The sequence below is a fragment of the Curcuma longa genome, chromosome 3 (genome assembly GCF_044706935.1).
Source record: "Curcuma longa cultivar G26 ecotype Majalengka, Jawa Barat chromosome 3, ITB_CL_G26_1.1, whole genome shotgun sequence".
NCBI lineage: Eukaryota > Viridiplantae > Streptophyta > Magnoliopsida > Zingiberales > Zingiberaceae > Curcuma > Curcuma longa.
The window spans coordinates 12,605,942-12,629,514 of NC_133863.1; the positions used below are offsets into that span (position 1 = coordinate 12,605,942).

Sequence of the window (23,573 nt, forward strand, 5' to 3'; positions counted from 1 at the left end):
GAAAGTGAATGAAAATATGTCAAAAACTGCTCATCTTCAAGCAGAGAGGAATGGAATGAGCCTTCAACTGTTGTTGACTGCCATCGGCTTGCTTCATTCTCTGCAGAAGTGAATGATTTCAAAGCTTAGAGACAAGCAGAATGTTGCTTTACTTGCTCACTTGAAGCATCTTCTTGAGTTCCACTTGGGCAATTTATGGGGCCTCTGCTAGAAAGAATCCAATATAAAGGCCAAAGTTGGATCATTGGGAGGGTTACTATTATTCTTATTCCTAAACTATTCTATTGTGCAATTATTTGATACAACTAACTCTCCTAACAACATCTCAAAACCATTCCACATACTCCAGAACCAGTTCTCTTCTTGGATTGCTGATAACATGGAATAACATGTTGTGTAGCGCACAGAACTGATGCCAAGATGCAGATAAATAGTCATTATGGTACACAGATCTGTCATCACACTTGACTGATGCTCTTCAGTCTTCACTGTGGCGCTTGTAAGCTGAGTTCAAGAAGAAGATTCAAGGGAATTTGCTTTAAGTTTTAAGAAAGAATAATGACAATAACAAAAAAGAAATAGTAGAGCAGAAAAGATTTGGCCAGTAGTCAGTTATCATCTCATCTTCATCTAATTACTCTCTCAGAGTTCAATTTTAGATGAAATTTTCATATTAAGAAACTTGGAGAGTTAAGCAGAATCCCGACTAACTTCAATCAGAATAAAAGCTAAGGAAAAAGGAAAAGGTAGGACAAATCAACAGACATCAATGGCATCAAATTCCTGGTTGAGTAGATGAAGGAAAAAACAGCAAGAATATGCCAACAAATGTATGCTTCTAAGAATTACAAGCACAAAACCATAAAACGAGTGACATGATATCTCTTGTTACCAAAAACAAATCATGACAACATATCAACAATCATCACTTTAATCCAAAGCAAATTACTGTTCTAACCAATTCTTTTCAAAAGAAGGATTCTCAGGCATTAAAAAAAAATCCTAATGCTTCAATAACAAAGACTAAAACGAACAGATAAACTTAGCTATGGTATTTAGCAAACAAGAAAAGAGAAAGGAATAATTTTTATCCAGTCCTCTTTTAACCATTAGCCATTAGTGTTATGATGGAGCATATGTTCTCTCAATATGAATAATATTAATGGATCTTCTTTTGATCAAAATGATACAAAATGTGCACACTTAAGATAAATATGCATCTATCTAGGTTCCAACGTTATCTATATTATAATGTATTATTCTCAGATGACTACTTCAAGCTTCAAAAAAACCTAGTATGTATGTGTATCACATCATTATCCCCTGCCCTATACAGTCTTTTCCGCTATATGCAATTTTCAGCAGCTTCATTATCAACCATCAGATCTTTAACTATCTACAAGGAAAATACATACTTGTGTTTGAAAAAAATTGGATTTTGCAGTATGAATGCTTGTTTTTGATGTTTGTATATGTAGCAAACATGAGAAGATGGATCCTAAATAATTGTTTGACGAGGAACCTACCAATTTGATGTTCCCTGGTACTGTCTCAAATACCGAATTAAGCACACTCTCATCACCTAGAATATGTTCCTGCTATTCTCCAACAGACCCAACTGCACGCAAACTTGTTTGCACTCTCCATGATAAAGAATATATTCCAAGAACTTCTTCTTCAAGCCATACCATCTTTTTCTGATTTATATAAGTCTCTAAACCTATGGCCACCCCTTTAGAACTGTAACCTTGGCCTAAACCTCCAAGCCTTTGAGTTTCTGTGTACATATCTTCCAATCCATGGTTGTTTAGCTACAATTAGTGCATTAATCTGTAAAAAAAAGGAGGTAAAGATGAAGTATGGGGAGATCACTCACTCGAGCCACCCACAGCACAAGCTGCGGTTTGAGTACGCAGAGGTGCCGTTCAAGTGCGACGGCTGCAAGGAAGTGGGCATCGGATCCCGCTTCAAGTGCGGCATCTGCGACTACGACCTCCACCGGCAGTGTGCGTTGCCGTCGGTGGCGCCGCTCCGCCACAAATTCTACCCGAAGTGCGCCTTCCAGTTTCTGGAGCGGCCACCGGGCGACGGCCCGCGCTTCTGCAACGCCTGCGAGCGCGACGTCGCTGGATTCGTCCTCCACTGCTACTCCTGCGGCTTCGACCTCCACCCGTGCTGCGCCGCCTTGCCCCCCGTCATCGAGGCCGCTGCCTCCGGCGGAAGCGGCAGCAGCGGAGGGGCACGGCTCTACCTCTACAAGAAGGTGAGCGCGGAATGCCACCGCTGCGGGCGGAAGGGACGGAGCTGGAGCTACCGGAGCTCGTGCAAGAAGTACAACCTGCACGTGGCGTGCGTGATGGAGATACTGGTGGAGAGCTGGCACGAGATCTACTACGGCGGGAGCGGAGGCGGGGGCGGCGGAGCGAAGCGAGGATTGATGGGCGTGGGCGACGGAGGGTACGGCAGGATCCCTAGCATCAAGGGATGGGAGAAGAGCCATCATCGAGGGAAGGGGAAAGTGAAGCGGTGCTGCGAGGTGGCGGCGCTGGCGGTGCAGTTCATCATCTCGGCGGTGCTGGGGGATCCAACGGCGATGATCGCCGGCATAGTGGGATCCTTCCTCTCCAGATGATTGCCTCGCCTTTTCTTAAAGAACAGCACTAATCAAGTTTAACAGACGTTTCCTGTGCCATTTTTCTTAATTATTCTCTACTAACAAAATTAAGCTTGGCTAAAGCATGATTAGCAATGCATAATTTAGATTATAAATGAATCAAATCTTCATTAGCAAATTAAATATTGCTTATTTATATTCTTTTTAACGTATAAAAAAGATCAATTAAACCAGCAAATTTAGGGTTTATCAAACAAAATGATAAAAATATTTAGCTCCCATTAACAAAAATTGTAAATTATATTAATAATGAATCATTTATTAAATTTATAAATAAATATAAAAGTTTTAAATAATTAGAAAGTTCTAAATGAAGCGAGTTTAAGCTAAATTTAATCAAACACAAGTTTAAAAAAAATAAGCCAAATTTAAATAAATATTTTAGTAACTTAGTCAATTGTAAACTAGACTTAACTTAGTTTAATTATTAAGTACCCGGATTACACACGCATAAAAAAACCTTATTAATTAATCAAACTTATCATAAATTTATTTATTTATTTATTTACAACTCTACTAATCGATCCATCTACATAAACTAAAATTTCTTTTTAACATACCTGTGAAAAAAAAGTAATCGTAGCAATATAAACAGAACAAAATATACAATCACAATTTTTCCCTGCTACAAGGTTGTCAGTCTTAATTCTTCTTTCAATTTACTTGAGGAAACACAAACTCTCTCGACAGAAGATATCTAAACTGGGGATTGTGAGGAATCCATTCGATTGGCTTGTTGAATCTTTGGCATCTTTGCAAGGCCAACTTAAGATCTTGAGGGAGGCTATTTTGAAGCATCTCCACCAATTTCTGTGAGCTTAATTTTGAGTCCTTGGCATACAAATCTATCAACTTTGGAAGAAGGATCTTTTGGTCTCTCCATATCTCCACATTGCTTCTGATGTATTCTTCCCTTGCTACTTCCAGTTGCTTCAATATTCTACTGGAATTATATATTCTAACCTGCAAATTATATATGCATGCTAAAATGAATCCAAAAATTTAACGTGAAAGACAATTTAAACTGATTAAGTTTGAGGAATTAAGTTTACCGGGGGATCAGAATGACTTCCTGAACTGAGCGCAAAATATAAAAGGGGTTCTGATTGTTCGATCGCATAGTTTCGCCCTTTATCGACATCTTTGTGCTTCAACCTTGGATTAAGTAGCATCCTTCGAAGCCACTACAAAGTATGACAATGACAATATAAATATATTTCATTTTTAAGATCAGAACAAGAGGTCTCTACAGTACCTGTGTAGTACTTTTTGTCTTGCCCTCAAAAATAAAACTTTGTATCATGAGTGCATTTATTGAACGACCACCAATAGTGCACATAGCCTAGAGAAGGGAGAAAAACATAGATTAAAATGGTCGATGATTCATTTGCTGATCATATTTCATGTGCATACCTTGATGAGCAAAGAAGCCTTTTTCGCACCTCCCTTAGGAATTCCATATTCAATGTATGCCTAGGAATTCAGAATCAAAGTGCAAGATATATATATATATATTCTCTTATCTGCTAGAAACATCAAATAAATAATATTCATAAGTTTCACTGAGAAAATTTACATGCATGATTATAGCATTGTAGACATTTATCCAAAAAGCAAGCTTTTCATCATTCTTCAACTTGCTCGGATCGACCTTGTCCAACTGGTGAAGGATTAACCTGTCAAACAACTTCATTTCAGCGTTAGTAATACTTGAGATTCCTCAGTCAAAACAATATCATGAATTGTTTTCAGTCTGACTCACTTGAAGTTGCATAGCAAGTCTTCAACATCGTTGAGATTTTCAGAAACATGAGGGATCTCCACTGTTGTGCAGTAAGGTTCAGTACTGAATTCTTTAAGCTCTTCAGTTTTGGAAGGACTCCATGGTTCTCCCAGATGCTGAGGAGAGAATCCAGGAATGGTGGAAGTCGTAGTAGAAGAGGATGAAGAAGAGAAAAAGGTTTGAGAGATCAGAGGAGGGTCTGCAAGCTTGCAATATACAGTAGCCATGCATCTAACCATGTCTTCTGAGAGTTTATTAGCAGTCTCAGGAATGTGATCAGCGTTAGGACTTCCCAAGTATTCTGCTAAGCTCATCATTCCTGAATCAGCATCCTGTTCAGTAACAATTCACATGCATGTAAATTAGAGAAAAGAGCATAAACTACGAAATCATGGTGTTTCATTCTAATATTAACATTTTACCATTCCATTTGGTTCTCTCATTTTGCCCTTCAATTTCAGAAATCCCTCTATGATGCATAGATATATGTTATTTAATGCCCATGCTTGACACAATGATGTGCAAGTAAATGGTGTTTGAACATAGGAGTTTGTCCATGTAAGGGTGTATAGTTTACAATGAGGGTAAAAAGTCTGTAGTAGACACATAATTTGAGATTAGTATTGGAATGAATCACAATTTGGAGCTTGCCTCAAGGAAAGACACATGTTGAGAATGGAATGAGTGAAGAGCTCTAGCTAGGCTTTGTTCCGAAGGTGAGATCCTAGCCGAACCAACTCCGCGACAAGAAAGGGAAGAGTGACTCCGATGAGCACCCGGCCGAAGCAGCAGCCTCTCCTGCCTCTTGATTTCGTGGCCTTCTTCAATTGGAGTCCATCTCTTAGACGACGTTTTATGTTTTGGAGATGCTTGTGACAATAATTCAGACTTGGAATGCTGCAACTTCTGTAATTTGTGTTCATTGCAACATCGAGATGGTGTTGCTGTTTGCTGCTGAAAAGCTTTTCGGTAAAGCGAAAGTAGATATTGTTCGAGATGCATGACCTCTAACTCCAATATCGCTATCTCCCTTATCAGATCATATGTTGGCTGACAACAGAAGAATTAGACCACTAAACAAGGAATGGAAGATAGAGGTTAAGGCCATTAATTTGACCACTTACCTTTGGCATCGAACTGTCATTTGATGAGCACATTGCAGAAGAACTGTGTCCCAATGCTTTTTCCAAAGCACACCTGATGGTTAACTGATCCTGCAATCTCTTCTCAAGTTGTAGAATCTGGAGTATGTTATACAAGTTGCAGTTTGCTTTATCGCGTAAATCTATAGCAAGTCTTCGAGAGACTTGTTTTGATTCCAAAAAACAGATCTAAGTACCTCATGCTTCAAGGATCCTTGGCCAGCAGCTTCCGGGGATGACTGACTTTTCATCTCCTTCTTGTCTGTGGGCTGTTCAGTAAACTTTAATTCACAAAAAGGATTATAAGAAGCAGTAAAGTTTTATAACAGAAAACAGAGATCCTGGAAACAAAAATGATAGGAGAAGGCACACTTACCAGTTTAGCATGATGAACTGATCCAAGCAATGGATCCAACTTATCTCCTTTGTTTCTATTTACAGAATCGCTGACACGAAATACAGTAGTTTTGTATCAATTTCCACTATCATCTACTTCAAGAACTACTTCAGTGGAAAAAGCCAAGAAAAACGAATAGGCGTCCAAGCGTATGAGTACCTGCCGGAGCGCCTGTGTCTTGAATGAATTCGGCCGTCGTGCTTCTCCTCAAATTCCATAGGCACAGAGTGAAACCAAATCTTTGGAATGCGAAAACGACGATGAAGGACGAGACTAATTGGCTATGGAGTTTTATTGGGTGACTGTGTCAAAAATGGAGATGACACCAAGCACCGCGGAATGCATCATGCACTACGATCCAAATAAACAGACAAGCAACATGGAAGGTCGAAGCACAAGACAGGAAGAGTACGAATGCTTGAGAGCAGTTCCTAAAGGACCTCCACGACACACCACACACAATCAAAGACCTTTGCTCAAGGATTCCATTTTCCTTTTGGAATATGGTATATTTAAATGGCGATATTTTCTGCAACTTCAACTCATACCAAAACTCACTTCGCTTTGCTTAAACCCGACCTGTCTGAGATCATCCACTGGGTTATAATATCAATTATAACCAGCTACTTCTGTCTCCGAGTCTACTGGTTTCACAATTTCACAATTATTGGCTGCTAAAAACAAACGGATTAGGCACATGAGAGGGACGGTTTAAGCATGATTTCTCAACGAAAAGAAGAAGAAGCAAGTTGTTCAGAGAAGGTAAAGGTGAAATCTGAAGATTTAATTATTAGCTGCTCTCAGAAGGAAAGGGGAGAATAAAGTAAGTGGCAGTGGCTACCTAAATGAAACCAACCCTATTGAGATTTTGCCCTTGGTTCTGGACTCTGAGCTTAAAGATACTACTAATGTATGTCAGAGCATGAAGCTTTTCCCTTAATATCCAGGATAGGTTTTGGCATTTTGCAGCACCAACAACATTGCAAGAGACAGCATGAGCAAGATGGCCAGCAGTCGGCACCACATGCCTGCTTCCCTGTTTGTATCTGTGACAGGCAAAAAAGCTTTCGGCTTTCTTCACATCCTGTTGGACTGGCAGAAGAAAAAGGCAAAAGTGTTACTGTAACAAACCTATAAACTGGAGAAACGATCGATTGAATGCTTTGACAACCATGAATTAGTCGCTTTAACAGCTTGCGTTGACTACTAGTCCAAGCTTAGTGATCAAATTTTCAAAGTATGGTAAAAGTTTGGCGAGTTGGATACTTTCTAGTTGTCCTAATTGAAGAAAAACACACTGGTTAGCGATCAAAATCCTTCTTTTCGAGATTGAGACTGCTGAAAAAGAATAAAATGGGCACGAGATCCAAAGAGTCATAGAGGATGTACCTTTTCAGATCAGCAGTGACTTGCGCACAAACAATATGATGGATCAAAACAATTGATTAATTAGTAGAGAAGAAGAATTTGCCGAAGGGGTTTCAATTATGACAAAGAAAACTCTTCTTTCATACTTTGCCACCATGTGTGTACTGTAGTTTTATGATCCAGGCAAACTTTTCCAATTTATTATGAATGTTTTGTAATGCTTGGTTTTTAAGGTTGAGATTGCTGAAAATCTAGAGAAGAAATGAGATCTACCAAAAGATATGATCATGGAGTGTGTCCCCTTCTTCAGATCTGCATTGGTTTCTGCAGCAATTTTTTGTTTCTTTGTCAGAAGGTCAAAGTGTCAAGTCACGCTCTGCAATTTAAAACAAAGGTTGGAGTTTACTTAGGCTGGAAAGCAACTCCAACTAGTGAAGTCGTCCTTTCATTTTATTTTCTTTTTGAGTTTTTGAGAAAAAATAATAGTTTTCCACAAGAAAACCACATGGCGTGAGAGAACCTTAATTAATTTAATAAGTTGATAAAGTGTAGATTATATTTTTCAGAAATAAAAAAATAAAATAAAATTGAAGATTAGTCAAGGGTCGTTGAAAAAGTAGAGTGCAGGTAATCGAAGAGCACATGGGTTGCCCTATGAACACCAACCCATACATATTTAAAGAGGTTATAATAATTTTTATTAGTAAAATAGTGAATTATACTAAACGTGAATATTTTTATTGATGGTATCTCGTTCCTATCCGGGTTGACCCACCAATCTCTATACGACGTTCGTCCAATAACATTTCATTTGGATTTGAGAGGGCTACCCATGATCTATGCTTCCAAGTACGCAGCGTTCATCCAGTAATGTCTCATTCAGAATCAAGAAGATCATTCAGGATCTGCGCTCCTAAACACTCACCATTCATTTAGCGACGTCTCATTCGGACTCAAAAAGCCCAGTTGACTATACTAAGTCAGACTTAGGAAGGTTCTTTAGAGTCTTCGCTCCCAAGAGCTCAGCTTTGCTTCTAGACCAATGAGAATCCTCTACTGAAGTGCTTGACCTTCGTTCAGTAGAATCTCACTCAGACTCGAGTCACTTTTTGAGCTTCTGCTTCACTCTTAATATGTCAATCTCTGTTCTCGAGTACTTAGCTTTCGTCTCATGACATCCCACTTAGACTTTGATCATTTCTTGAACACTTGACTTCATTCTTTGGCTAGTTGGTCTACTCTCCTGAGCACACAACCTTCCCGATGTCCCATTCGGACTTAGGGAGGTCACTTAGAGTTTGTGCTCTCAAGAGCACTCAACCTTCGTCAACGACGTCTCATTCAGACTTGAGAAGCACAGTCACCTATCGACAATAGTCAATTACTTGATCTCAACCTCTGACAACTTACATAAAAGATACACTTGGCCAATATCCTGATAGTGTTAGAGATACGATCCAATGGTTATTATCCTTGGTGCCCTACCACCCTTCGTGAAATCAATCTATATAGGTGGCATCTCACTCATGCGGTCGTTTATATGGCTCGATTGTTGGCCTAGAACTTCCCTATGTGGAGATTCTCTTCTGTTGACTATATCAGGATCGATGAAGATAAGTGAATATATGATATTTTTCTTCTTGTAAAGAGAAGTAAGTTTTTCCTACCAACAATCCCTCTCTTGAACATTTCTTCTCACACATTTTCATAAATTTCATCTCATAGTATAGAGCTGACTTCATCATATGGGGGGCGCCGACAATGTCGGGCCCCCATTGATGCGCTTTGACATACAAGCCACTAGGAGAACATGTTGTCGGTTCTCCACCGATTCGCTTTGATTTACAAGCCACCGAGAGCACATCAAAGCTTTCGTCTCAAAGGCGGGCGAAAAGAGAAAAGGAGTTAGAGTGGACGGAAAAGACACAATCGATTATTATGATCAATCAAATATAATAATTTTTAAATATTATAGTACTAAGATTGGTAAGGGTGCTAGATAAATTTTTAAATTTTAAGTTCGCCCTTTATAAAAAGTATTTCGAGTCTAAGGTCGAGGAAGGATGTTGGCACGGACCAGCAACTCCCAAACTAAAATGTATCCGAGACCGAGTGTCGGGCTAAGTGTAACCCGACTTATTTGTGTCTAAGTTGGGTCGAATACAGTTTAGTTTAAACTGTGTCAGGTTCAAATCAATCCGACCCAATCGACCTGAACCGTGCCCTCCCTTTAGGATTTTATTAATTTATGTGGAAATAGTAATATGGAAAATACATAACTTGGTTATCCGCCGTACGATGAGTCTAAATTGTTGATCCACCGTCCATTCTTACGATTGGAGCCCTTCCCAATTCGTAAGCAAATTACCGATTCGTTCCCGTTTGTTATCTCGCCTCGTTACTTTGCGGGAAGCTAAAACCCTAGCGAGCAGGAAAGGAGATGTCGCGTCCGCCTTCTGCGGCAGTCGGTGCATGGTCGTCGGAGCCGGATCGGGGGAAACTCTTCGTCGGTGGCCTGGCTTCGGATACGAGGGAGGAGGCGCTGGTGGACTATTTTGCGAGGTATGGCGAGGTGAAGGAGGCGGTGGTGATTAGGGACCGAGTCACGGGGAATGCGAGAGGGTTCGGCTTCGTCAAGTTCGCTGACCCGCAGGCCTCCGAGAGTGCGCTCAAGGAGGACAAGAAGCATGTCATTCGCGGAAGAACGGTGAATGCTCCTTGTTTCTTCTCTTAATCGTCTTCGAAGTTTTGAATCTTCGTATGCTGTACGTTGAGTTTGCATTTCCTCTAAAAAATGGCAACTTTTTTACTTCTTGATAAGTTTTTGTCAAGTTTTTGTGCTGTTCTTTCGATATCTTTTCGACACTAAAATTCCAACCTGTAAAAATGAATTGATCTAACCATTATCTTGTAGCGAGCTACAGTCGGTATGTGTTTAGTTGATGGTTTGTAGTCGCTTTTTTGATATGTTTAGGTCACAGTGAGAAGAGCCACTCTGCGCCGTCAGCTGCATCAAAACCGTGAATTCCTGAATCCAGAACAGAATGGTCAATTCATTAGATCGGGCGAGGAGAATGGTGATAGAGGGTTCTACAATGTCCATAGCACGAGCACAAAAAAGATTTTCATCGGAGGTTTGCCAGACAATGTGGATCAACATGAACTCAGGAGCTATTTTGAGAAGTTTGGTTCTGTTGTTGATGCGGTAGTAATGTTCGACGGCGTAACCCGACGATCAAGAGGTTTTGGTTTCATCACATTTTCTTCCGAGGAACCTGTAGCAATGGCGTTGCAGAACAGCCACCATGAGTTGAATGGGAAACTCGTGGAGGTTAAGATTGCCACTCCCAAGGATGACAGGAAATATGCTAATAACAGACATGATCATGATTATCATATCGCGAGAGAGGATCAAAGAGGTGCAAGAGGGCCCTTTTATGGTCCTTATCCAGGCAATCTTTACCCCAGCTATGGATATTATGGATATGTTAATTATGTAGCACAGCCTTTTCCTCCTTATGCATATGGAGGACTAGTTGGAGGACTATATAGCCCCACTGGTTTACATGGGATTCAATATGGCGGCCTGACGAGCATTCCGACGACGAACTCTTGGAACAATTCAAAGAGAATTTCTGGGCAGGTTATGCATCCTGATGTTGTCAAGAGAAGTGGCGGTGATAGCGTGTCGGTTATTGATAATGTTCACGAGTTTAATGGCAATAATGAGAACCAAAACAGCCTTGATGTTGAAAGCCAAATTGGGGCTATGGCAGGGTTAGATTTAGAAGATGTGCAATGTGATGCACAGTGAAGTTAGATCGGTGCAAATTGCTTCTACTTAGTTTTAACTTTTTAGTTGGTTAGGTTTCTCATGATTGTGCAATTATGCATTGCACTCTTTTATGACAAAAGAAGCAATGATAATGTGGAGTTGTGAAATCTTTAATTAGTCAAATTTTTTTTATTGGAATTTGTCCTTTAATTTTGTTGGGTTTTGTTCATTTTCCAAGGTTCTTCACTGCCAGTAGAAATTGGTACTTGTTTAGGGGTACTAAAGTTCTGTTTGCAGTAGTTGTCCCTCGACATTAGAATGCAACAATCTACTCACCTGTAGTGACAACTTACCTGTTAACCTGTGCTGTTCTTAATTGTAATTAATCATAATCATTCCATGGAAAAAAATTGATTTACAGTTTCCTGATATTTAATGCCCAAGCTTTATCAGAGATGGATAATTTTTGTTCCAGATTGATGACCAGCTAGTTCCATCGACTAACTGCAACATAACAAGTCTTCAGAGAAGATTGAAAATAGCACTTGAGTTACACTGCTAGTCTTATTGATCATCATTCCAGAAATTCGGCTGCCTGTCAGCGTTCAGCACGCAAACAATTGATCAAAACAGTGAACGAATCCTTCCTGTCTTCAGATCAAAGCAGTGTGAAGATCACCTTTGACCATTTAACAGCCTATGTACTTCTAGACTGCTACTTACTGTGCCAATGCCAGGTACCTGAAACTATTGGTTGTAATGGTTTGGCATTAGTGTTGTGTTCCAACATGTCCAAGATCAAAATTTCCATTGTGCCATCATGGGGACAAACTAAAGAAGCCAGTGACGTTCAGATTTCTGCCTCATGGATAACCATTTCTTCTAACCGCAACACAGCTTCATATCTCCTGCCAATTAAACACAGCACCTTGGATTACATTGCCAAAGACAGCCCTGCCCTGGTAGGTAGAAAAGCTATTCCTCACACCCGTGGGCACAACCCAACTGCCTCTCCATCCTGCTCAAGTATCCCGCTGCTCCTCATTGATTTCTCCTTGCATACTCCATCTTTACCATTTCATTCAACACCATTTTTGCAGCTTCATTGCCTTCCCCTCCCGACATAAAGCACCAATCTCGTCTTCATGAATTGACACAATTGGCCAAAATCCACTCTCAATCATTTAATCGAAACATTCATTGGTCATTAGCAGGCACACTATCTTTTATTGCTCCCGCTGATAATATAGCAGCAACCTCTGTTTCTAAATTTCAGTGAATTGAGTCCTAGCAGCTCGCACAACTCAGTTGAAATACATCCACTTGAAGCTTCTGCCAAAGTAGGAACTGTCCCCAATCAAATTGGATCGACCATGGATGATAGCATGGCAAAGCAATTTCCATCCTTTTCATGATTCAATATTGGCACAGTAACTTCCTGGAGCCAACCATTTCAGAGATTTCATCTCATGCTTTCTTCCTGTTTGCTTGTATGGTTTATGAGGAGCAGTTTCCTTTGTTCTATTCTTGCCCGAAAGTTGCTTCTTTAAAAAAATGATAATCCCAGTAGCCACATCTCTAGGGGTGGTCATGGACTCAATCCGGTCCCAGGGTAAATCGGGAAGGAAGTTTCCCACCGACCACCAGGGTAAATCTGGGGATAAAAAAAAGTTGGTAAGCGCATACGGCGATCAATCCAGATGCCCAGCATCCTTTGATTGCGTTCCATTTGGAGGAAAAAAAAAAAAAAAAAGTTGCTTCTTTAACTTGGCGCTCTAGTGGTCCTTGATTTCATTGTCAGTCCTTCCGAGCAATTGCTAGGCAATTGTAGACCGCATGTTGACTGTTTAAGTGGCTATTCAATAAAATCTTTAAAGATTTGACAGTCTTTCTTACAACAAAACGTCACTTGCTTCTTGTGCTAATGTACAATTTGCAAATGATGTTACCCTTTTCCTTCGAGAACAATCCCTGCTTTACGTTCAGTCGGAGGTAGCTCAGCCATGGAAGGCAGCAACCCTTACCGTGATGTTTCATACCTGTTAATTTAACACAGCAAAACTAACATAAAAATTCGATCCACATGATTTGTGCTCATCATAGTAATTAAATCATGTTTGCTTCAAGTATTCAGAATGTGACTGCATGAATCGTAATTCTCTATTGAAATCTATTCCAAATTATATCATTATTGGTTGAACATTGTCGTGATCTATCATTATAAATTGAACAGTGTACTGTTCTTTTGAGGGAGGGAGATACAGTTACCGACACTGCCATGCTGCTCTATGTAGGATTGGAGCTTTGCATCTTCTTCTGGCGATTATGGTCTTTTTTTATGATCATTCTCTAACTGCAATCACTTGAAAATGCTAATCAAAAGTGCTATTAACGAAGAGGCGACCATGACAAGCAGAAAGAAAATTCAAAGGGCATTTGTTCTCCGTGGCAGTTAATAAGAGAGAAAAACTACAATTTGTTTTTATTCAAAGATCTTCATGTCAGAACTCGAAGGACAAGGGTTACAATTACATATGTGCATAAATACCTCCTTTTCCTTTTTCGTATAATCAATTGAGCTCCTACTTTGGAATCTTGAGCAAAGGCAAATAAATGGGAAAAAAAAAATTCTAGTTGTGCTCGACAAATGCCACTCAGAATCTGGTAAGTGATCACCAGAAATCTTGAAAGAGGAAAAGGACCTACCCAGGTGCACCAAAAACTATAGGTATCTGAAAATCGCAGTCCCTTGGATGGTAAAAGAAGATGCAACCTGTCCATAGCAAACTTTTATATGCATATGAGCTTTGGAAGGATGAAAACATACAACGTGGTTTGTTGAAGGACTTGTTTAGGACAAGCAACAACTCATGGCAGCAGTCCAAACTGGGACTGCGGTTGGCTCAGTGCTGGAGCAGTAGTGGTATGTAGATGAAGTAGCAGGCCTAAAGAGAAGAGTGGGGAAGCTTTACATTTTTGAACGACTAGTCCCTACACTGTATGATCTTTGAGGTCTTGCTACATACTGAATGCATTGTTAAAATGGCAGCCACAAGGGTTTGTTGCTTTTTAACATTTGATTCTGTGCGCCTGTATATTATATACACATTTAGAGAGATTCCTTGTTTCCTTCTAGTATTAGTCTCAAAGGTGATGTGATCAATTAAATGTTTCTAGGGTATTTGATTTCAAATATCATCTACCAACTCTCTTTTCCTTTTCTTTTATTATCGTATGTTTTTCTCAAATGCACAATGTGTGATTAACTATAATGCCTCAGATTTCCGTAGCTATTAAGATAATGCTGAAAGTTGATGTCTATCAACCGAAAAGATAGAACTCTAATTAGATACTCCCATACAATTGTAAACTCGACTCAATAACAAAACTAACTTGGTACTATATGCCATAACTCATAGCAACTAAATTTGGTTCAATACTCGTGTTGAACAAAGTATTAACAAGTATACAATTTCAATGACTACTCAATCAGATTTGCTACTGTCTGATTTGATTCCTATATTATTGTTTCAATTTTGAATTATTATCGTAAGGTACTATGAATGACAAAGGTAGCATTTTTTGTGTTTTGTTTTTTCAGGTCTTATGAAGAAGAAATTTCTAATTTTGTGTAAAGAACAAGTGATATTTGCACGGATAAGTAATTAAAAAGGAAGGGAAAAGGACGAGTGAGATAGTAGTCAAGCAAAGCTGATGAGCAACGCATACCAAACAAGCTGACTGCATCCGGCGATGGAGGCCTCTTCGCTGCTACAACCGCCGTCGTCCTCTCCGCTTTCGAAGCAGGCTCATGGATTCCTGCTGCTGGTTGCGGAGGCCTCTCCGAGAGGCTCCAGCTCCGCCAAATATAAACTCTTGATTGCTTCGGCCGTCATCGCCTCCATCTTCGTGGCCTCCGCCTTTGTCTACCTACTCGTTCGACTGCTCTCCTCCTGCCGCCTCGCCTCGGCCATTGCCGCGGCGTCCCGGCTCCACCACGGTCAATCTGAATCTTCTTCTTCTTTTGCCACCTATGCGGGCGAAGACAGCGCGGCACTAGTCGACTCGCTCCCTTTGTTCTCCTTGACCTCCCTCGCCGCCATCCCCAGTTATTCTCCCGATTGCGCAGTCTGCCTCTGCCCCTTCGGCCCTCACGATGAGCTCCGTCTCCTCCCCGCCTGCCGCCACGCCTTCCATTCCCAATGCGTCGACCCCTGGCTCCGATCCATCCCCTTCTGCCCTCTCTGTCGTGCCTCCATCGCTATCCCTGCCCCTCCCTTGCCGCAGCCTGGAGACACGACCGCAGATCCATCGACGATCGGCAGCTACCGAGTGGAAATAGGAATCGTCAGCCAGAGAAGAGCAATTTCGGAGCCGGTCTTGTCGAGGAACACTCTGTCGCATCTGCGGACGTTCTCGTTAGGATCTTCGTTCGAGTACATCGTGCACGACGAAGAGGCGGTGGCGGCGAGGGTCGGGACGGAAAATAGGAAGGAGGAGAAGAGTGAAGTTTCCCACAGGACGGATCCGGGGGCAGAGGCGGCGGAGGCAGCAGGTGGAGGAGGGAGGGGGTGGCTGCGGGATCACCTGGACCGACTGGCCTCCTCGGCTTCCTCCACTTTATCGTCGATCCACTTCTCCGGGAGGTGGAGCCACCGGTACGACGGCGGCGGCGGAGGGTCGTGGTCGTCGGATTTGGAAGGGAGCGCCCGGCGGGAGGCGGAGGATGGTGGCTACTACAACTTTTACCGGTGGCTAATGGGGGCATAACCGTCATTTACTACTTATCCAGTAATATATATAATCCGTGAATTCTGATATTTGTATTGATGTTATTTAAAGAAATTCTGAAACGTAATTAATTCTCTATGGTAAATAAGTGAATAACTAATCATTATTTTACAAAGGCGGGATTAAAAAAATAATAATTACTAAATTTGTTTTGCGATTTAAAAATTATTACTTTTATCACTTCAGTAATTTCTGTTTCAATTGTTTTTTGTTGACGTGGCCGATTTGATCTGCCACGTCATATAAATCAACAAAATAGCCCTAACCACGGCCCACCCAACCGCCGCTCAGCGTCCCCCTCTTCCTCCGCGTCCTCCATTCTTCTTCCTATACTTCGAAGGCCGCCCATTTGCTGTTGGTCCAGCGTCCTCGACAGCGATTTGCTCCCTTGTACTGAAGTTCTTTCTTTTCGACGTGGAGATCCGTTGTTACGGCTCTTATTCTTCTTTGGTAAAAATCGCGATCCTTCATTTTATATTGATCTAGATTCTTCTGTATTTGTTGCATAAGATTGTTCTTTTTTCGTTTAGTCACTGCTTTTACTTTGTTAGTTGGACACCGACAACATTTGAATGACAAAGTAAGTTAGTTAGTTCTTTAATTCTTATGTGTAATTTTGATGATTGATGATATACACGTTTGGTTCTTTTGGACGAGTTTATTGAATATGCATTTGATTAGGCCGTTTTTTTTTTGTGTGTGTGTTAATTGGGCTGTAAAGGGTGGGTGCATTTTACGTTTCAACTTGTTGAATTTTGTTGCAGAAGGTTCTCTTCTTTTGCTTCGAAGATATAGAGGCATTTGCTTCACGCATTGGAATTGATCTCTCATCCAATAATTTGGATTCAATCCAACTCCCTCCTGGGGAGGATTTTGGAATCCAAGGGTGATTGACCATAGCCTTGCATATTATGTTGCTTCCATTAAACTATTATGTTCTTTCTTTTACTTTTCCTTTTTTTTAAAAAAAAACTATTATGTTCTTATTGATTATAGATATGTTATTCATAAGTAAAGATGGCGTAGATCTGTACTAAGATGATCCTTTGGAGTTTGATGGAGGTTGCGGAAACATTATAGTGGTTGACGATATGCCGGTTGTGCTGGCAGAGATATTTGAGAAGTTGGAAGGTGTGATTCGCAAAATATACAATTAGAGAAGGTGGAAATTTGGATGCTGGTTAACCCAGAAACACAAAAGACTCTTGGTATTGCTTCATCGAATACAACACTGCTCAGGTGCTTGGTCCCTAGAGTTAAATCATGCTGAGCACTAGCTGGTAGACTGGAATATGCTAATTATTTTGCTTCTGATTCCAGGAAGTGGAGTTGACACGAGAAAAGAAAAATGGATATAAATTAGATAAATCTCACAAATTTGTTGTTAATTTATTTGATGATTTTGAAAAGTACATGAAGGTCCCAGAGGAGTGGAAAGCTTCTGAAATCAAACCATACACGCCTGGGGTAATCTTTCTTAATATATTTGTCATGCCCTTTGTCTCTCTGTTTAGCCAATTGAGTGTCTAAATAAGATTCTCAATGCAACAGAAGCAAATGATATCATATTCTTGGTAAAGAAAAAAAACAGTTAAAAAACTTTAAATGAATATATTTTTGCTCAACTTCTTTGAATAATCTCATGGTCATCACTTTCTATCTCTTTGGGATGTGGTCTTTTGGGATTGACAGATTTTATATAGAAGAAAGTGAGTTTTTTTTTTAAAAAAAAAGTTATATATATGTTTTGGGGTGCATTTGTGTTAATATAGATAGTTGTTTGAATACTAGCAATAATTTACTGGTAAACCAAAAATCACAAATAAGAACGTTATGCCGGTTACCTAGTACCATTCTTGCACCAGATAACTACAGTTGACTGACAAGATTCAGGCCAAAGACTAATATATGTGTTTTCCTATAACTGCAACTTACATCAAGGAAGTTATACTGTTTATATATCAATTGGTTTAATGGACATTTGAATAAATTCTGTGCAATAGTTGTCCTTTTTATCTAAACTGATTGGGGTTGTCTCCTCACATGACAAGGTCTCTTACTACAATGAGCTTTAAGATTTCGATCATGGGTCTTTGTTCTGTGTAGACCTTTTGGGAGCATAGTTTCATAATGAGTTTTCTATTCATCAGTGATATTGATCAATTTACATCTTTTGGGTTGGCATTGGATTTGTTGAATACCAAGAGGAACTTATTTTGCATGGTAGTTAGTGGTTGGATTAATTATGTAAACAACTGTAGAGGCTGTGATTACGTGTGATTAATTTTGGATACACCACAGCTTTTTCCTTCCAACAAAAATCGATTCTAACATTGATTGGGATGTACAAATTTTCTGTCTGGAAGCATGCATGCTATTCATGTAACCAAAATGGGTAGGTTTTATTTGAAAATTCTGCTACTACAGGAGAACTTATGGCAGTGGCTTACTGATGAGAAAGCGAGGGATCAATTTGTCATCCGTGCAGGTTCCAACACTGAAGTTTTTTAGAATGATCCCAGGCAATCGATGCCTGAACTCGTACATCAACGACAAGTAAGGAAATACCTTAAGCCGTAAAGCTCATAGCTATTTTTATGCAAATTGAATCTTATGCCTCCTTTATTGCAGTACTGGACTGAGAGCTTTGTCTAGTGGTCTCCTCTTGGAACCTTCTTGGCCACTGTGCATAGGCAGGGTGCTGCTGTCTGGTGTGGTGGTTCTACTTTTAACCGATTAATGAGATTTACAATTTTTAGTTTGTTATGGAGTTAGAGCTAATGGTGACTGCTAACAGGTAAGGCAAATTGATTTTTCTCCTGGCGAGAAATACATCATCACATACAGTAGCCATGAGCCTAGCAATCCCCGTGATTCTCTTGTAAGTAGTCAAAAGAGTTAATTTTCTGCTCTTTTTCAAGTCCTCTCTAATTTATTTGTAGATGATTGTTATAAATATCTTTGATGTGAGAACTGAAAAATTGATGCGGGATTTTAAAGGAAATGTTGATGAGTTTTTTTGCAACTGGTGGAAATGGTGGCAGTGTCTCTGGAATTTTATGGCCTGTTTTCAGGTATTTTATATTTCATCTCTAAATTCTTTTCTGATTATTTTTTAAATAATTACTATACTAGTTCTTGTTTCCCCCCATTATATTGGCTACTTTATTTTTCAGGTGGGGTGGTGGTAAGGAAGACAAATATTTTGCCAGAATTGGGAAGAATGTCGTTGCCGTTTATGAAACAGAGACATTCACACTTGTTGATAAAAAATCTATGAAGGTTGAGAATGTGGTGAACTTCAGTTGGTCTCCAACTGATCCGATACTAGCTCTATTTGTTCCAGAGCAAGGTGGTGGAACCAGCCTGCCTGGGTATAGCAAACCTTATTCTTTGAATGTTTCTACAATTTGCTTTATTTGATGTTTTTGAACCGGTTGGTCATACTAATTAACAGGTTAGCCTTGTCTAATTACCTGGAAAAGAGGAGCTTATGCAGAAGAATCTATTTAGCGGGTTACTGTAAGATGTTCTGGCAAAACAATGGGGAATATCTAGCTGTGAAGGTTGATAGATACACAAAAACAAAGAAAAACAACTACACTGGTTTTGATCTATTTTGTATAGAAGAGAGGGATGCCCCTATTGAAGTTCTTGAACTGGATAATTAAAATGACAGGATAGTATCCTTTGCATGGGAGTCCAAGGGCCGTAGATTTGTTGTTATCAATGGAGATGGTCCTCGGCCTGACATTAGGTTCTACTCTATGCGGACCAGTCAAAAGAGTTTCAAAAGTTAGCACTCTGAAATCCAAGCAGGCAAATGCACTGTATTGGTCTCCTGCTGGCCACTACATAGTGCTTGCTGGCTTGAAAGGCTTCAATGGTCAATTGGAGTTCTACAATGTCGATGAACTAGAGACTGGCGACAGGGGAACATTTTATGGCCACTGACATCGGATGGGATCCTACCGGCAGGTAAGTCTTTTTTGCTGTTAAGCATGTATTGCTGTAGATGTTAACCATCCTTAGTTTGTATCTTGATTCATACTTAACATGCATATCACTGCTTTTAGATATGTTGCAATTTGGTCATTTAATGAAAAATTGTTATACAGGTGATCCAGAGATCATTTCTATCAGGTTAGATAAAACTTCTGTTTCCAATGATACTGTGGAAGGCGAAGTATTGCTTTGAATCTTAATGTTTAGACACTCCGATAGTTTCTGTGACGTCCGAGACCTCCCTCCCTCTTAAGTGCTGAAAAGGAGGAAGAGATCTCTAAAAATCTAATGAAATACGAAGCAGAGGATCAGGACGTATCGATGCAGATGCATGAGCAGGACCGAAAGAAGAGGAAGATGTTACAAGATCAGTGGAATGAGTGGGTGGCCAAGTGGAGGCAGTGGCATGAACAAGAGAGGCAATTCTGGATACAAATAAGCGATGGGGAAGCCAGCGACGAGGACGAGGCAAAAGAAGTGGAGGTGGAAGAAGTCCTTGATGTTTCTCAAGAGATTGTCACGTTGGACCAGGACCAAGATTGATGCCTCGCTTGCCAACTATCTGTCATAGTTGCCTAGATATTTTTGCACCGATTTCAGATTTTGTTGTTGATTTATGGTGTGCATTGATTCTTATCTAGTTTCTGAGTAGATTGTTGTTTCCTTAACAGAATTGATTACTTGTTGCCCACCACAAACTTCTCGCAACTTATTACCAACCCATGTGTTCATTCTCCTCTCGGATGTACACAATGCCACAAACTGTGTGCACCATTTGTCTTCTATCTAGAAAAATATATATATAGTAACCAGTACTTTGCTCTTATTGCCCCTTGATTTCTTGACTGAAAGCATATCATTTTGCTTGGTTAATTTGTTTGGTGTGGATGATATTGATAATGGTGAACTGTAATCAACTGAAACTCTCCTAAAACAGACGTATTAATTATTCAGCATTTCACTGACTTTTCTTCATAAGTACATTGCACACTAACATCACTTTTCATTTTTCCAACATCCCATTTTACAAATATTATTGTCCATAATTTCTATTTAAAAAAAAAAGAAAAGAAAGACATTGTTTAACCCAATTCGCATAACTCCATGGATGCTTCCTTCCTTCATCAAGATATATGGCTGCATCAAAGAAAATTAGTTAACACAGTTAATTACTTCAACCAGCCAAACTCAAAAGTTAAGCACTAATGCGTATCACTTACTTCATTATTATATCTTTCCAATAACTTATATCTTCACCCTCCTAATTATTTGAACTCGCATCTGGTGGTGGTGGTGAGCAAAAGTTAGATTAAATCGAATTAACCAACTAAATTTAAAATTTTAATTCAGTTAATTTAAAATTTTATTTTGTTTTAAAAAAATTATTTTAGATAATTCCATTTAGTTTCAATTTTAAAATCCTTAATTCAATTAAATTGAATAAATTAAAATTTTATTACTAATTTTTTAAAACAACATCACAACAAATATCAACAAAGCAGCAGTGGTGTTGGTTTAAAAAAAACCACGACCAAAACCGTGGTGCTTGTTTTTAAAATTAGCACCACAATCATGTTGTTGATTTTTTAAAATCAGCACTATAGCCAAGGTGTTAATTTTTAAAAAATTAATACTACAGTGGTTGAAAATTTATAAAAATATATTATTATTAAAAAATTTAATTAATTCGATCAAAAATTGAATTAATTGATATTTTATCAGTTTAATTTTTATTAAAAAAATTCGATCAATTCAGTTAATTTAATTTTTTTTATTTTAAATCGATTGTTCAGCCCTATTCACATCTCCTATTTGCTGATTTACTCATTCATATTTGTGGTCGCATGTATTCTGAGATAACTGCTACAGTTCGGGGCTTGGCCCAGGGTTTGAAGGATTTGCCATTTCACTCTCCCTGCTCAAACCTTCGTAGCATCCCCAATAGAGTTGGGATTTTCGAAGCTCGAGCTTAGTATTCGAGTAATTGTTGGCATCGTAGAGATAGAGAAAACGAAAAAACATGATCTCGCCATTAATGCTTCTTCATTGATGGGTCACCGAATCGATGCCCATACGTAGCAATTGTTGAATTTGATTTCTCTTGTTCCCGTCAAGATCGGCTCCTGGATACGCGACCTTTCCTCAGCAGCACTCTGGAATGAAGGCGGATGGGGGGCACAGAGGATCGCCGAAAACCTGAGAACACAGACACCGTGAGAAGGAAGGCCGGGATGACCGGCGCGACCACTCCGATGCCTAAGTCAGTCTTGGGAGAAAGGAAGGAGATGGAAATGAAATGGCCAAAAGATTGAGATTGCATACCTTCCCCCGCTGGGGGAGTTCTCCTTTTATATCGGAGATGAACATCGTACCACAGAGAGAGTGAGGTGAGAGTTACTCCTATGGTGAGGGTCGTACGAGTAGGGGAGTGGCGCAAGAATGGCGTAGGACAAGTGATCGTACTTTCCGGGACAGAGGTGTACTTCGGACGGCGGATCGCCATACCTGGCAGAGAAATGTCAGACTACAGTACAAACGGAGGAGTGATCGATGGGATAGAGAGGCATGGGGTGGAGGAATCGGCTCGGCTGACTCGGCGGGAGCGACTCGGCTCTCTCTCCTTTCTCGGCTTCAGCAGGGTCCTCCAAGCTGGGGGGTTACCGAGGATTCGGCTTAGGCGTGAGCCGGGGTCCGAGGGCCGATTTGCTCGAGCTCGGGGAGTCTACTCCGAAATCCGACTCGGGTTGTCTTACGAGGATTCGGACCGACAGAGGGGCAAGGCCGCTTCCGATATCTTAGATCTGGTGCGGGCGCACGGGGAGGCTGAACCCGGATCAGGCCCTATCGGTTCCCGGTTCGACTCGGTCCTCTCCTGAGTCGTCACCAGAGACCCGTTTTATACGACCGTAACATCTCTATTCCATGGATTATACAGTATTTTATAACACGTGAATTTGTCGTTAAGGACAAATCCAATAAAATGATCTCATGGATGCATTCATTATAGATTTAATTCATTGGAGGTAGTTAGTCCACCAGAACCGGCAGTTCTTGCCACAGCGGTTCTTGTTCAAGTATTCGACCAACTTCTTGTCGTCCTCCAGCGTCCACCGCCCCTTCTTCACTATCTATTGATCAAATTTGCATGTATATTTAAGAGGGGGGATACTTTATAATAATGGATTAGCTCCTTAATTGGTCGATTATTATAGATAGAGAGCTAGCTAAAAGTTTGACTAAAAGAGAAGAGATCGGTCTCATCTCATCAATCATCATCCAATTGGAGCTAGCCTAATAACAAGGCCACTGCACTTGGAAATTAACTTATATCTTCTTTTTGACTCATCTAATTATGCATCCGCGGTTTGATTAACTCATTCACTTCTCGAATATTTAAGTATCTAATTTGACAAGGTCGTCGGAGTTGACCACTTCAAATCGTTTACTTTGAAGTTTATTACGGCTTCCACACTCGAGCAATGATTGACGGCTCACGAATGTTTCTCATGGACCATTTTCCAACGAGTCGAAGAAGAAAAGGCCACACGGTTCGTCCAAAAATTGAAGTTTGACCCGAAAGGTGAACCGGATTCGCCGACAGTCCGCCTCCCGTCCCACCAGTTACGCCGACTCCCCAT

General features: G+C 40.2%; 4 protein-coding genes and 1 pseudogene across 5 annotated transcripts; 4 read left to right on the top strand and 1 right to left on the bottom strand.

The window, feature by feature from the left end:
• Positions 1-1,723: 1,723 nt before the first annotated feature.
• LOC141824812 (uncharacterized) lies at positions 1,724-2,689 on the top strand. The gene has a single exon (XM_074712145.1). The coding sequence runs from the start codon at positions 1,853-1,855 to the stop codon at positions 2,630-2,632; it is 780 nt and encodes a 259-aa protein (XP_074568246.1). The 5' UTR covers positions 1,724-1,852; the 3' UTR covers positions 2,633-2,689.
• Positions 2,690-3,237: 548 nt separating this feature from the next.
• On the bottom strand, positions 3,238-6,803 carry LOC141824504 (uncharacterized). 2 transcript variants are annotated; one of them, XM_074711808.1, is made up of 11 exons: positions 6,156-6,803; positions 5,976-6,045; positions 5,797-5,868; positions 5,582-5,698; positions 5,109-5,507; positions 4,437-4,789; positions 4,251-4,350; positions 4,088-4,147; positions 3,930-4,016; positions 3,727-3,858; positions 3,238-3,637 (listed from the first exon to the last, which is right to left on the bottom strand). In XM_074711808.1, the coding sequence occupies exons 1-11, from the start codon at positions 6,212-6,214 to the stop codon at positions 3,329-3,331; spliced, it is 1,758 nt and encodes a 585-aa protein (XP_074567909.1). In that variant the 5' UTR covers positions 6,215-6,803; the 3' UTR covers positions 3,238-3,328. The 2 variants fall into 2 exon arrangements, with proteins under 2 accessions (XP_074567909.1, XP_074567908.1); XM_074711807.1 differs by having other exon boundaries at positions 5,797-5,880.
• Positions 6,804-9,775: 2,972 nt separating this feature from the next.
• Positions 9,776-11,337, top strand: LOC141825238 (RNA-binding protein 1-like). Its single transcript, XM_074712623.1, has 2 exons — positions 9,776-10,071; positions 10,339-11,337. Exons 1-2 carry the CDS (start codon positions 9,805-9,807, stop codon positions 11,176-11,178), a joined length of 1,107 nt encoding a protein of 368 aa, XP_074568724.1. The 5' UTR covers positions 9,776-9,804; the 3' UTR covers positions 11,179-11,337.
• Positions 11,338-14,892: 3,555 nt separating this feature from the next.
• On the top strand, positions 14,893-15,942 carry LOC141823722 (E3 ubiquitin-protein ligase ATL4-like). Its single transcript, XM_074710978.1, has one exon. It carries the CDS (start codon positions 14,893-14,895, stop codon positions 15,907-15,909), a length of 1,017 nt encoding a protein of 338 aa, XP_074567079.1. The 3' UTR covers positions 15,910-15,942.
• A 746-nt stretch (positions 15,943-16,688) lies between these two features.
• LOC141823723 (eukaryotic translation initiation factor 3 subunit B-like) lies at positions 16,689-20,478 on the top strand (annotated as a pseudogene).
• Positions 20,479-23,573: the final 3,095 nt, after the last annotated feature.

Coding starts and splice junctions, on each gene's coding strand:
- LOC141825238 (XM_074712623.1), top strand. CDS start 9,805: ATGTCGCGTCCGCCTTCTGCGGCAGTCGGTGCATGGTCGTCGGAGCCG. Junction 10,072..10,338: donor ATGTCATTCGCGGAAGAACG/GTGAATGCTCCT, acceptor TGATATGTTTAG/GTCACAGTGAGAAGAGCCAC.
- LOC141823722 (XM_074710978.1), top strand. CDS start 14,893: ATGGAGGCCTCTTCGCTGCTACAACCGCCGTCGTCCTCTCCGCTTTCG.
- LOC141824812 (XM_074712145.1), top strand. CDS start 1,853: ATGAAGTATGGGGAGATCACTCACTCGAGCCACCCACAGCACAAGCTG.
- LOC141824504 (XM_074711807.1), bottom strand. CDS start 6,214: ATGGAATTTGAGGAGAAGCACGACGGCCGAATTCATTCAAGACACAGG. Junction 4,790..5,108: donor AACATGTGTCTTTCCTTGAG/GCAAGCTCCAAA, acceptor GTTACTGAACAG/GATGCTGATTCAGGAATGAT. Junction 3,638..3,726: donor GAAGTCATTCTGATCCCCCG/GTAAACTTAATT, acceptor TATAATTTGCAG/GTTAGAATATATAATTCCAG.